Raw genomic sequence first — 13,452 nt, 5'->3', positions numbered from 1 at the left:
TTATGATAGATTTACAACAGCTAATACATGCAAACTAAGTTTGGGCACTAAACGTGGAAATTAAGGGTGGGGAAGGCGGCGCAAGGAAACCCGGAGTCCAGGAGCCCAGAGATGTTTCCCTTCCGCCGCCAAGCACGTTGACAAAAAGCATTAGCGCGGTGTCAGAGGCCAGCGTGGGAGTGCGGCGGGGCGGGGAGCGGGAGTGGAGGGCGGAATTATTAACGGTGGGCCTGGGTAAGCACCTGGCATCGGCTGCCTCCGGGGCGCACAAAATCAAGCCCGTGGTCAGTTGTTCGCCCGCCCACATCTCCACACAGCAGAAAGCGCCCCAACAGCCCTTTCCTAGGCTACCCTGTCCCCCATAGCCCCCTTACTGAACACCCCCTTGGCCCCCAAACCCACCTGATGATGGGGTCCTGGTTCGTGTGGTCATCTGACCACAGTGCCAAACCGTCCACGTGCTGGGGGGTGCCTCTGTGGGAAAGGGAGTGCTCATACAGATCCCCGAGGACCCTATAATTAGGGTGCTGCCCAGTCTCACAGCAGTTGCCCCTAGGAGGAGCCAGGCTGGTGCTCAGCACCCCCAGGCAGGGCTGGGAGCCCCATACTGTAGCCCTGCAGCTTCCCCAGGGAGGCCCAGCATCTGCCCCACTCACTCTGGGGATGATGGGGTTGCTATGGAAACACCTCAGTGTGGCAGGGGCAGGACAGGGACCTGGTTCCCCCATGTGGCCCAGCTGCCCCATCCACATCCATCTATCCCTCGCACAGCTGTGTGGCTGCCAATCTCCCCTTGGAAATTCCTCACCTGGTCCCAGCTGCCCCAAGCCTTCCCTAGCCCTCCCTCAGCTCCCACTACAGCCCCGCCCACTGCAGCCCGCTCTGCGTGCCTAACCTTCCTCGTGTCACGACCCTTTCATGCAGTTCCTCCTGTGGGGGCGACCCCCCCCCAACCATAACATTATTTTTGTTGCTACTTCATCACTGTCATTTTGCTACTGTGATTAAGCGGGCGAGCCCTGTGAAAGGGTCCTTCGATCCCCAAAGGGGTCGTGACCCACAGGTTGAGAACCACTGCTGAAGGGACAGGGGCTCTCACACGTGCATGCCACAAACTCCCGCCAGGCTTGTTGGGAACGGTGTTCCCTGCAGAATGGAGACGGACAGAGCCAGCCTGGCTGAAGGGCAGTGGCCACAGACTGCAAGCCCAAGGCCTGGCTTCTGGTCTACTCACCCATCTGCGGTGAGGCCCCAAGAGCCTCACGCACCTTCACAGCTAGGCCTGGTCTCCGCCCACCACCTCTCCCTGTCCCTATAGCCGCCCTCCGACAGCTGGGGTGACTGGGGCGCTGGCCCGTGTGCTACATCAGGCGGAGAGCCTGCCTGGGCGCCCCAGCACCAGGACTCGGCAAAGCGCAGCCGGCAGGCACCGCCCAGGCCTCCTGTCAGCCCGTCCCCAGTAAGTTTTTCTTAAATTAAGATGCAACAATCATCCTGCAGCCGGCTCCCCCCTCCAGCGATCGGTTAAAATGAACTCCAGACGACTGGATTAGACTTTGAAGGTGGCGATCGAGATAATGAACAGGAGGATGCAGTGTTGACACAGGCCCTGGTGAGCGACATTATTATTTAACGGGCCTCGCTGCTGCCTCCGCTGGGATCAAGGAGCTGAACAAGCAGTTGGGGGGCAACACAAAACCCAGAAACTGACCTTGGGCACTGGTGCGGCAGTGGGCACGGCTCTGCGGGGGAAGATTAGAGTCTCTGCTTGGGTTAGGGCAGCAGAGCCGGGGACAGCTGAGCAGGGGAAGCCAAGACCCAGGGGGCCCCCAGAGATAGCTGAGGGTGAGCCCAGGTCAGAGATGTACCTAAGAAGCTGTGAGCCCTACTCAGTGACTCCCACCCCCAACCCACCCAGCCCCCTCCACCACCACCACCACCACCCTATAGCATGTGCTGTGTCTGGTACATACTGTGTTCTCTAGCTCAGACCCGGTGCTTTCTTTCTCTCTGTGACTCACCTGCCCAGCTTCTGCTCAGGAATCTTGTTCCCCAGAAACCCCTCCTGGGTCAGTCCTGCTCCTGTTTCCTGTCCACCTCCCATCAGTCCCCACTGGGCAGGCCCCCTCGCAACCCCACCCTGCCATGGCACATCACAGGGGGGTGGATCTGGCAGACGTAGGTCTATCTGCCACACCAACTCTGAGCTCAGGGACCGGAACTGGGCTATAGTCATCTCAGACCTGCAGCAACCAACACCTGGGAGATCAGGTGGCTCCCTCACCTCATGGAAACCCCCCTTGGTCCAAGAAACCAGGCAGTTACTCAGTCGTGGCCACACAGTGTGACCCTGTGGTTTAGTACCACGTGTCACCCACTATCCCACCTGGAGCTGGCAGAATCAGACCAGCCAGGCTTTGCCATTGGGCCAGGCCCACGGTAGCCACACACTCAGCCAATAGTCTCTCAGGCTTCTCACTCAAGTACCACCTTGGGGGGTAGAGACCTACCCCAGCTGCCAACCATACCTGCCCTTCCGTTAGAACAAGGCATCCGGCCTGTAGTCATAGGCCCCTTCCCTGAGAGGCCCTGATGTGATCGAGCCCAGGCATTGGGCACCCATTTGGCCGGCCAAGAGGACGGATCAGCTCTGCAGTCATTAGCAGAGTCCGGCACTGCCGGCCAGCATCTAGGCCGGCATTAAATATGCATGGTGATAGAATACCACACACACACACACACACACACACACACACACAGTGACCACCTTGTTACTGTGTGCGTACAAGGCCAGTCGCCGCCCATGCCACACTGGCGGGCTGCGCACAGAAAGCCTGCTTCCAGCCACGGCCTCCTGCCACCCTCCGCAGTGACAGGCCATATTGATCCCCATTTTTGGCGCAGCTGGGCCAGAACTAAGCTTACAGCGTTGCATTGCACTGGTGCCTGGTGGCCGAGCTGGATGGCCAGGCAGGGCAGTGCTGCAGCTGTGAGGGGCCAAAGCAGGGTGCCATGGGGTAGGCGGGCAGGGGCGGGTGCCCCCACCCATCTTTCCTTTTGTCCCTCTGCCTCTCACACTCCAAGAAAGGCTGTCAGCAAGAGGAAGTTCTTCTTCCCTTGAGGCAGGGTGACACAGGACCACCCAGAGACTCTTGCCAGAGACTCCTGGCTTGAAGGCTGCTTGGTTGTCCGGTGGGACGCAAACAGCAGCACGGATGGTCATCAGACACCAGGCTGCACTAATGGCCAGGCTGTCGACCGCCTACTCTGCGGGGCAGTCCTTATGCAGAGACCTCTCCATCTGTCCGTCCGTCCGTCCTCCTAGCAGTGCCACCTAGCACTGCTGTCAGCGCATTGCACAGGTATGAGGCCCAGAGAGGTTAGGTGACTTGTCCAGAATCGCACAACTTGGCATGTGCATGTGTGCCAGCGTGCAGCTGCTCCATTGGGTTTCCTTTAGGACAGATTGCCAGGCCTTGCTTCTGTGGAACCCCTGGGTCTCAGGCCAGTAATGGAAAGCAAAGCCTCTGTCCTAGGATACCTTCTCTGGGCCTTCAACCCAAACCCACTGACATCAAGTCAATTCTGACTCATGACCAGTCTGGAGGACCGGGTGGAACTGCCCCTTCAGGTTTCTGAGGCTGCAGTAATCTTTATAGGAGCAGACAGCCTCGTCTTTCTCTCCAGGAGGGGCTGGTAGGATTGAACTGCTGATCTCTTGGGTAGCAGTCCACAATGTAACCACTACACCACCAGGGTCTTTCCCTCGGGCCTGGTGGTAGCTAATGCACACAAAGGATGTGACAGCAAAGGTCACACCAACGCCAGCAAGGAGCCACGCCCACTTGTGGCCAGTGCCGATGGCCCTGGGGGTGACCCAGGCCCTCCTCCAGGGTGGGAGTTGTGGGTAGAACCCAGGTGGCTTCATCTTCACGGGTTTAGGGACCCCATGTGGTTGTTCTCATTTTGGCCATCCCCTCCACAGGTCCTGGTCCTGGGTACATGTCAGAGAACAGGGACCCCAGGCTGTACAGGTGACAACACACACACAAACTAGACCCTGGATCCCAGATCCGTGCCGGCAAGACCCTTTGGCTGAGATTACCCTGGGTCCAGCAGCCCTGGGCTGCCTGCTGGGGCCTGGGGCAGTCAATGAGGCGAGCCTGTGGGCAGTGCTTCTGACTGACTCGGGTCAGATCACTCAGAGACACCACGGGGTACTCAGAAGGTGCCAGGGGCAAGAGAAGGCTCGGCGGGCAAGTGGCCCATGGGCCAGGAGTCCACAGGGAGGACCAATACCTGAGTCTGCAGGGTGGTGGCTTCCAGGACGGTGACCCGGGGCCCACAGCTGGCCCACACTGCATCCTCCAGGCTCAGCAGAGTGCGCACGGGCCCCGGCCCCACGGTCAGGCACACAGGAGGGCTCTCCAGGTCCCACGGAATGCCTCCTAGGGGAGAGTGGGGAGCAGTCAGGACTGGGAGGGGCTCTCACCCTTCCTGTGGACCCTCCCTCCTTCCAGCTGGATGGCGGCATTCCAGTCCGCCTCGACTCTCACCATTTATGCCCACTGACCCTGCACCCCAGGACTTCCTTCTGCCCCAGCCCTCTCCTCCTCATCTCGCTTGCCCCCACTTTTATTCATTCATTCCACACGCCTACTCCTTGTCAGGCCCACTGCATGCTGGGAAGACACAAATGAATCAGATGCCGCCCCACCCTCATGGAAACCCCCACTAGTCAGAGAAGCCAGGCACTTACTCTGCAGTGCCCATACGTTGTGCCAGAGTGCAAATGCCAGGTATGCCCATGGGGCACGTGGGACTGCTGCCACGCAAGGGGAAACTGGAGTGACGGGGCTTCTCGGGAGAGGCAACACCCACATTAGGGCCGGCCAAAAGGCCTTGGGCTCAGACTCAGAGAGTTGGGGTTTGGCCGGGGTTCTGCTACCAACTCACTAAGGACCTCCCTCCTCCTTCAGAGTTCAGCTCCCCCATCTGTAAAATGGGGGCAGGGGGCTAACAAGCTTTGTTGCTTTCCTTTATGTCTTCTCACCCACGAGGGAGGGGCTTCACAGAGGCCGTGGAAAACGAAGTGGAAAGATAGCGGAATTCCCCCGGGAGTGTTTCAGGTACCTGCACTGACTTCACGGGGGCACTCCTGGGTCAGGGTGGGCAGGACTCTGGGAGATGTGCCCACCAGAACGTTCTCCACCCACTTACGCCCCAGCCCTGAGCTGACCAGTGGACTCAGTAGATCTCACACCAAGTGCCCCACCTCGCCTTGCCAGGGCGTCTGACGGAGTGGGGGTCTGGGGAGGGGGCTTGGGCTGGCCTGAAGCACTCCCCAAAGAGGGAGGGGCAACTGCCCCTACCCAAGCTCCCCACTGTGTCTTGTCTGGGAGGGAGGGCAACACAGAGCCAGTTGCTCGGGCGGGGGGAGCTACTGATGATACGGAAGCTGCTCTCTGGAGGCTGGGCAGACCTATCCCACCCTGTCCCTACCCCAGGCATGGTCCCTGAACTCCGGGTCTCCCCAGCCTCCTTGGCCTGTACAACAGCGTCCCCTCTTGCGCTTCTGCCCCTGGAGATTCAGGCTCCCAGAGCAGCTAAGAGTCAGGAGATAGAAACAGCGCCCATATCCGCCCTCCGAGTCCAGAAACACCAGCCTGCTCATTCCAACCCATGAGCACGGGCAAGGAGGGAGCAGGCTGGGCCCGAACCCCAACCGTGGCTTCTGGGCCACATACACTTGGACTTGGGACTGCCCCTCTCTGGGCCTCCGTGTCTCCTCTATAAAGCAGACATACATGTGCCTCGCAGGAATGAAGGAAACGTATGGAGGGGCTCTGAGCCCAGTGCTGACACCCGGTGGCCAGAGGTGGGAGCTACTGGGACAGAGCATTCTACACGGTGGGCGCCAAACTATCCCCAGGCCCATGCAGGTCCGTGGCATTATCAGCAGGCAAAGGGAGACACAGAGACCTTCAACAAGGAGTCCCAGATCACAAGGCTGCGAAGTCGCAGGGGCTCATTAGCTCACATTGTTTGGTATCATTCACTGCACCAGGCTGTGGAAGCAGGTGCTAACTCCACTTGACTAATGTAACAGACCCAGGGAGCTGACAACTAGTGCAAACAGGCCAGGCTTGGACTCACACTCAGCTCCGCCGACTTTGGGACCGGCCTCTTCCCCAGCCCCGCTACCCAATCAGCTTCTAGGTCTCCAAAGGGCTCTGGGCCCAGGGTGAGGGACGGTAGAGAAGGGCAAGTGGCCAGGGTGTCCTGGCCTCTGGGAGGGACGCTGACCCCATGGAGACACCACAGCCAAGGAAACCAAGGCTTTGCGCGCCCCCCGGTGGCCAGCGACAAGTAGTGCTTGGTGGCCGGAAGCTGGCGCTCCTGGGGCTGCTGCTCCTTCCAGGATCAGAAAAGGGCTAAGGGCTTAGTCCATGCCCCTGAACCTGTGGGCACAGTCCTGATAGCTTCCAGACTCTGGGCAACCCCTAAGGGCAGCAACCCCTCCTCCTCTATTTGCAGAGAGTCTCACAAAATCCTCTCCGGAGTGCTGACTACAGCAGGGGACAGGACGCTGATCCAACGGATACCGACAGAGAGCCGCCCAACAGAGTAAGAATCAGAGGCTACTGATGAGGGGGTCCACTGGGCCCCTAGAAAAAGAGGAATCTCCGGCTTCCACTTGCTGGGCCTCAGCTTCCCCACTTCACCAGGAGGGGACAGAACTTGGTCCCCTAAGCTCTTCCCAATCCCCACGTGCTATGACGTTAAGGATTTCCAGACGGTCACTGTGGGTTGGGGCGGGGCTGGCATCGGCCCCTCCTGCTGGCGGCAGCATCTTCTTACAGCTCACCTTGCCCCACACCGCCCACTGCGAGAGAGCCCAGCGCCCAGGTGAGGGGCTCAACTGGTTCCCTCTGGAGCCAGGTCCTGGGCGAAGTCACCCTGCCTGAGAGGAGGCCCAGAGACTGACCCCCGCCTGGTAAGTCGCCACTCTGAGCTGTGTCCGGATACCTCTCTCTCCGGCACCTGTGCACCGGCTTCACCTCCTTTGACAGGTGAGGACGATGAGGGTCTGAAACTGAAGTAACGGACCTAAGCTCTCACGGCTGGGCCTCCATCATCCATCTCGTCCCTCCCACATCCCACCTGAAGCCCGGCGTGACCCTGTGCCTTCGAAGGGGTGTCAGGATCTCAGGCAGCTGTTTAGACAAGTGACTCCGTAGCCCGCTGGCGCCAGGACAGTGGCTGCCTGGCCCCTTTCTAGGGCACGTCAGGGTTGCTGGAACCATTTGCCCAATGAATGGACGAATGAAAGAAGTCAATGGAGGCTCCTGGGAGCAAGGACTGCCATGCCGGGTGCTGCCCTGGGCTTCCGTCTCCCCATCTGTCTGCAGGAGCGGGAGCATATGGGGCCTGACTGCACAGGTCCCCTCAGCTGCTGTCCCAAGGGCCCTCCAGGACTAAGGCAACCAGGATAATGTACAAGCCAGGGAGACCCGTTTCTTCAGGTCTCAGCCTCGGCCAAACCCAGACAGGGAGGTGCGCTGGCAGAGTCAATGTTTCCAGATCACCCGTGGGAGATGCCCTGCGAGGCGTTCCGAGTTGAGGGAGCACTCCTACTAGCCAGCAGGCCGTTGGCTTGAGCCCACCTGCTCCCGTCAAGAGTCACCATCTCGGAAGCCCACGGCGGTGGGGAGGGGGTTAGCTCTACCCTGGCCCATGGGGTCCCTGTGACTTGCTGCCACTCAACTCGCTGGCAGTGAGGTTGGTGAGGGCAACCTTGGCAGATGGGCCTGGCTGCAGCCTGAAGTCCTATGGAGCAGCTCTGCCCTGCACAGGCTGTCCCTGGGGGTCGAACCTACTCCACAGCAGCTACCACCACCAGTCCCTCCCCCAGGGGCATCAGAGCCGCGTCAGGATCCGCTGGGTACCAGGCTGTTTACCCCAAGAGCAGCTCTGAGCAACGCTCTGCGGGGACTGTAGGAAGGGTGCCTGATGGGGTCCCCAAAGTCTCCGTGAGTGATCCAGTGCAAGTTGATGGGATGGACCCCCCACACGTGGAGCTCTCCCAATGCCCCAGTGTCCAGCCCACCTGCTCCTACCCTGCTCTCTCCACTCCTGTCCAGCATAGCACCTCCTCTCCTGCCGCCCCCCCCCCCACCGGCTTTCTTGGGCACTGTTCCCTCTGCTGAGAGCACCATTCCCCCACGACTCCACTTTCCTGACCCCTCCAAGACCTTTGGGGACACCTGGCTCCAGGCCCAGACAGGGCAAGCTCTCCTGGGGACCCACTGTTCCACTTCACATGACAAGTCCCATCTCCCTGTGCCGACTCTACGGAGCTCCAGTGCTGCTGCTGGGTGATCGAGCAGTGACTGCTTACTGCAAGACTGGCAGTTCAAAACCACCTGGAGAAAGATGAGGCTGTCTGCTCCCGTTAGAAGGGCCCGCCTGCCTTGTTCACCGCTGCCCCCCACGGCACACAGTAGGTTCTCAGGAGGGGCACTCAGCACTGCCCCAGGTTCTCAGAGGACTCCAGCCCTGGAGGCAGGGCACATGGCTGGCCACAAGCCTCGGCTCACCCATGGAACTTGGGGCAGCCCCTTCCCATCCGAAAATGGGGGCGCCAGCTCCAAAGGTGTCCAGTAACACCTCAGGTTCAAGCTAGCAGAGCCCTCTCCTCCCTGTCCAACCCCACAGGCTGCAAGCCAAGAGGCAGGCCCAAGCCCCTTCCCTCCTCCTAACTCAGAGGCCTAAATGGACAGGACCAGAACCAAGAGGGAAGAGGCCAGCAGCGGTCCAAAGCGGGGGCCTGGGGCCCTGGTAGAGGAGCGGGGTTCAGCAGGAAGGAGGCCCCTGCAGGCCCAGTTCAACCCCCACAGACCTGAGCTGGCATTCAGTCACACGCACACTCGGTCTGCCGGTGCGAGGGGGTTTTATTTCCCTCCCTCTTCCCCCTTTAATTAAAAACTATAAATGCCTTATCAAAAGCTAATTAAAAATACCAACACAGTGCCAAGTGGCAAAAAAAATAGCTCAGTGGAAATATCCGTTTATAACCCGGCAATAGGCAGTGATGACACAGCAATTAGAGCCGCGGCGGAGGGGAGAGGGGAGGCACCTGGGGAGACATGGCAGCCCTTACGCCAAGGCCCTGCCTGGCAGCAGTGGGCTGGGGCTGCCTCTCCTCTGGATGGGCTCAGCCCTGCCACCTGAGAGGCCGCTCTGCCAAGGGGACAGAGGACCCAGGTACTTCATGCAGCTGTGGCCCAGCCTCCAGGCCTATGAAGTGCAGGCAGCCCAGGGGTGTGGTGAGAACTGAAGTCGGCAAGGCACACACAGTGAGCCCTCCACCCTGCCCTGGGAGGGGCCGCAGCCTGACCCTCAGACACCATCTCCAACTCACTGCAGACTCTCAAGTGACCCTGTAGGACAGAGTAGAACTGGCCCTGTGGGTTTCCGAGACTGACTGACTGAAGGAGTAGAAAGTGCAACTTTCTCTCTAAGCGTGGCTGGTGGGTTCAAAGTGCTGACCTTACGGTGAGCGGCCCAGCCACTATGTTACCAGGGCTCTGACACCATAGCTTGTCAAAATGCTGCCTCCGCCGAGGCTCACTGCCTTCCAGGCCTGGGCAGGGCTGTCGCTGGAGCTTGGCCTGCCAGAGCTCATGGTGGAGGATGCTACCATCATTCCCAGTCTGCCAAGGGGGCGATGGAGGCACTGAAGGAAGCCATGCATCAGGGCACCAGCCTGGCCGGGATCTCTGACCCTGGTCTCCTGGGAATGGCCTGAGTGGCAGTAATTCGCTATAGAGGTAATGCGTGGGACTCAAGGGGGCTTGGTGGCCTCCTCTAGTCCCTCTCCCCGCACCCAGCCCCGTCCTCACCGCTGCTCCGAGGGTAGGCGGCGAGGGTCCCGTCCTGCAGGCCAGCAAACAGGTGGAAGGGGCTGTGCCGCAGACAGAGCACGGGTTGCAGGCCTGGGCTCCGGCAGGTCGCCAGGCACTGGGTCCCTGTGTCCACACTGCCGTACACCAGGATGCTGTGGAGAGAGGCCCAAGGAGACCATGGCTCACTCTGAGCACCTGCTCGCTCCCCATACGCCTTTCTGGTGGCAGGGGGAGCACCCCCAACTCAGCCAGGCCTCCTTACAGGATGACCTGCCATCGTTGCCTGCGGGGAGCTCGGCCATCTGTGGTGGGCTCTGGCAGGGGTCCGGCGGGTGTCAGAGGCGCTCGGGGACAGTATGGGAGAGAGCTGTTCTCTGGAGTTTCCATGAGGGTGCACCCCTTCTAGCAGACTGCTGACAGGCTGGGGGCAGCAGTGCCCACCTCCCGGGGCTGGAGTCTGGCATCGGCCGGCACCCTGGACCAGCACCCAGTAGCCCAGAAGTGGAAGTGCCCAGCTGTCCATGTGCAGAAGGGGGGCTGCAGGCACCGGGGCATTGCCACACAGCAGGTCCCATGGCTATGACAGAGGCTGGGCAAAGGGAGCCAGGATGGCCCTGGGGTCTGACAGGCAACGTCAACAGGAGCAGGCAAACCTCAGGAGGCAGAAGGGGGCTGGGGTGTAGCCTGGGGAGGGACCGCTGATGGGCACCGGCTTTCTTTGTTGGATGATAGAATCTTCTAGAATCCAGGGTGCTGGTGGTGGCCCAGCACTGGGAATGTACTGGAAGCCTGAGTCACACCTGAGAAACTGCTAGTGTGGGGAATCGTGTCCCGAATGTTAGGGCAACCTTTCCAAAGCCTTCACCAGGCTCCTCCCGGTCCCAGCTGCACGGGCGGGGCAGGGCGTCAGGTGAGCTTTTTGCTCTGGCCTCAGGCCCCTGGTGTGGACAACGGGGCAGCTGCCCCTTCCCTGTGGAAGCATCCTGTGCTTCTGCCCCCGGCTGTGCTCCCTCTCCGGTGGGGGTGGGGGTGGGGGGAGAGGTGTAACTTGCAGGGAAGTGTAACTCGAGAGCCCACATGCTCTGCAGAGTGTCCAGGTCCAAGGTCTTCATCAATCATCATCTTCGCCGCCCAAATTAGCCGGGGATGAATATTCATCCACGCGGACAGCTATTGATCCGGGCAGGCTCCAGCACTGGCAGGCCCCCTCGCTAGTCTTTCTGCTGACTCGCCAGCTCCAGGTGTTTCATGGTGGGGAGAACCACCCTCCCCCCAGCCCCACCCCCACCTCACACCAGCAGCACCTCCCTGGGCCAGAAAGGGGTCCCCAGCCCCCACGGGGAAGTACTGCTCGGCCAGGGTGCTGGTGACTCTCCCAGGTGGAACCCGGAGGCTCCAGGGGCTGGAATCTGCCAGTATCCAGGCAGTCAGGTCAGAGTTGTGATTCCAACCCAGGCACAACGGATACCAAGGCGGTGACTCCCCTCCACACTCGCAGCTCAGGGAAGGAGCCTCGGGCTGCACTTCCTGGGACTCTGGGTCACACCCTGGGCCCCTCCAGCCCCATCTTGCTGTGACAGCAACCACAGCAAGGAATGCGGGTAGGAGACAAGGAGTCAGGGAAGCTAGAGAGACCACCACCTCCGCCCCAAGCACTACCCTGGACGTGGCCCTCACGGCCCCTCCTCTGAGCCCTCACCTGCCATCCTGGAGCCCGAGGCAGATGGTTGGGTGCACTGTGGCCGAGGGGTCAGCTGCCGGCGGGCTCTGGTCTCTGCTCTCGCCCGCCGCCTCCTCCTCCTCTGGTTCCGGAATGTACTCCATGCAGAGCACAGGGGCGGCCAGGGGGAAGGACTTCACGGTGCGGGGCGAGGGCCGGTTCAGGGAGAAGATCTCCACCTGGCCCCCTGCGCCCTCCTGCCCGCCGCCAACCTGGGAGTAGAGGCCCAGAGAGGTCAGAGCAGACAGGACCCCGGGGGGACTCTACCCCAAATGTGTCTGCCTGCTTCTGGGGTTCGGTATTAGGTATGGTCTCTCTCCTGCCTGCCCGCATCTCTCACCCCCACCTTCAGTCTCCCGCTGCCATGGCAACAAGTCAGCTTCAGACCCACAGGAAAGCAGCAGGGGCTTCCATTTCCTGGTCTCGGGGCACAGTGCAACCAATAAGGAGTGACCCTCTGCACTGCTACCTCACAGGGTCCTGATCTGTCCTGTTCACTGTCCATCCAGTATCTAAAACATGACAGTCACTGAGTATAGAGTTGCTGAATGGAGGGATAGGTGGACGGATGGACAGATGTGTGGACACAAAGGAGGAGAAAGTGGGGGGAAAGCAAAGAAGGGTGGATGAAGGAGTAGATGAAGGAGGCAAGGGTGAATAGAAAGATAAGTGGGTGGATGGATGGATGGATGGATGGATGGGAGAAAGGAAGGGATGAAGACTGGAAAAGCAAAAAAGGAAAGATGGGTAAATAAGTAATGGATGGATGCGTGGACAAATGGATGGGTGGGTGGGTGGATTAAAGGACAGATGGGTGGATAGATAAATGTATGGATGGATCTATGAATGAATAGATGAGTGGATGGATGGAGGATGGATATATGGGGATGTGGGTAGGTGGATGGATGGTCAGACAGATGATGGATGGATGGACGGATGGACAGGTAGATGGATGGGTGGATGGATGGGCAGATGAAACAAATAATATAGGCGACATTAAGGACACAGAGAGAAACAAGTCACCCTCAGAAGGGACACAGGCTACACACTGGAGTTCTGCCTGTGTGCCCGGAGTCAGGAATAAGCAGGGGTTGGAGGTGGCCAGAGCAGGGGTGAGGCAGACTCCTCTGGGAGAAGGGCACAGCCTGAGCCCCGCAGGTGTGGCAGGGGCGTCCACCTGACTTGAGAAAGGCTTTGCTGGGCACCCAAAAGCCATTAAGTGAACTGGACCCTCCACCTGAGAGCGGTGCTGAGCCCTCCTTCCTGCCCCGGCAACCTCCGTGATGACCCATGTCCTCATGGCTCTGCGGGCACCGCTTGGTTCCCTGGCTGCTGCTTCTCCCTCCCTCCTCATCCCCAACTCCAAACACAATGCCTGGCACCCACCGAGGTCCCAAGAAGACCTTGCTGGAGGTGGGGGCACGATTAAGGGCAGAGTGGAGGTAAGAACAGCAGGCAGGTGGCCTTCCCCAGCGCCCTTCCCAGCTCCTCTCCTCAGGGCCAGAATCCCTGGCTGGGCACAGGGGTGACTCACCCAGAGGTAGCCCTGTGGAAGAGAGGTGCTGACTGCTGAGAAGCCCAACAAGGGACAGTTGACAGGACTGTGGACCAGGGCGCCCAGCTGCGAGGACAGACAAGACAGCACACGGGAGGTTACCTGCTGAAGCATCTGAGAAGCCAACCTTTGACACCCCCTTGCTGTCCCCCGACCCCTGTCTATTCTTGAACTTGGTTTAGGTACAGAATAAGAATCTCAGGGTGTGTGGGGGAGTGGGTCTGGGAAGTCACCGTGGTGCCTGGGTCCCTGGACTATCACCCTCTGTG

At 60.0% G+C, this 13,452-nt stretch overlaps 1 protein-coding gene across 3 annotated transcripts in view; it reads right to left on the bottom strand.

Annotated features, from left to right (window-relative positions):
* The window catches only part of ARHGEF10L (Rho guanine nucleotide exchange factor 10 like), a 143,234-nt gene that overhangs the window by 20,950 nt on the left and 108,832 nt on the right, over positions 1–13,452 (bottom strand). For all 3 annotated transcript variants that reach the window (XM_075551217.1, XM_075551234.1, XM_075551226.1), the window contains 4 exons: positions 13,163–13,249; positions 11,608–11,840; positions 9,906–10,060; positions 4,300–4,448 (listed from right to left, as the gene is read on the bottom strand). In XM_075551217.1, the coding sequence (XP_075407332.1) occupies positions 4,300–4,448; positions 9,906–10,060; positions 11,608–11,840; positions 13,163–13,249 (624 nt within the window). The remainder of the gene's footprint in view (positions 1–4,299; positions 4,449–9,905; positions 10,061–11,607; positions 11,841–13,162; positions 13,250–13,452) is intronic.

The sequence above is a fragment of the Tenrec ecaudatus genome, chromosome 1, assembly GCF_050624435.1.
Source record: "Tenrec ecaudatus isolate mTenEca1 chromosome 1, mTenEca1.hap1, whole genome shotgun sequence".
NCBI lineage: Eukaryota > Metazoa > Chordata > Mammalia > Afrosoricida > Tenrecidae > Tenrec > Tenrec ecaudatus.
The sequence above is the reverse complement of the archived record's forward strand: the minus strand, read 5'-3'. Positions and strand labels throughout refer to the sequence as shown.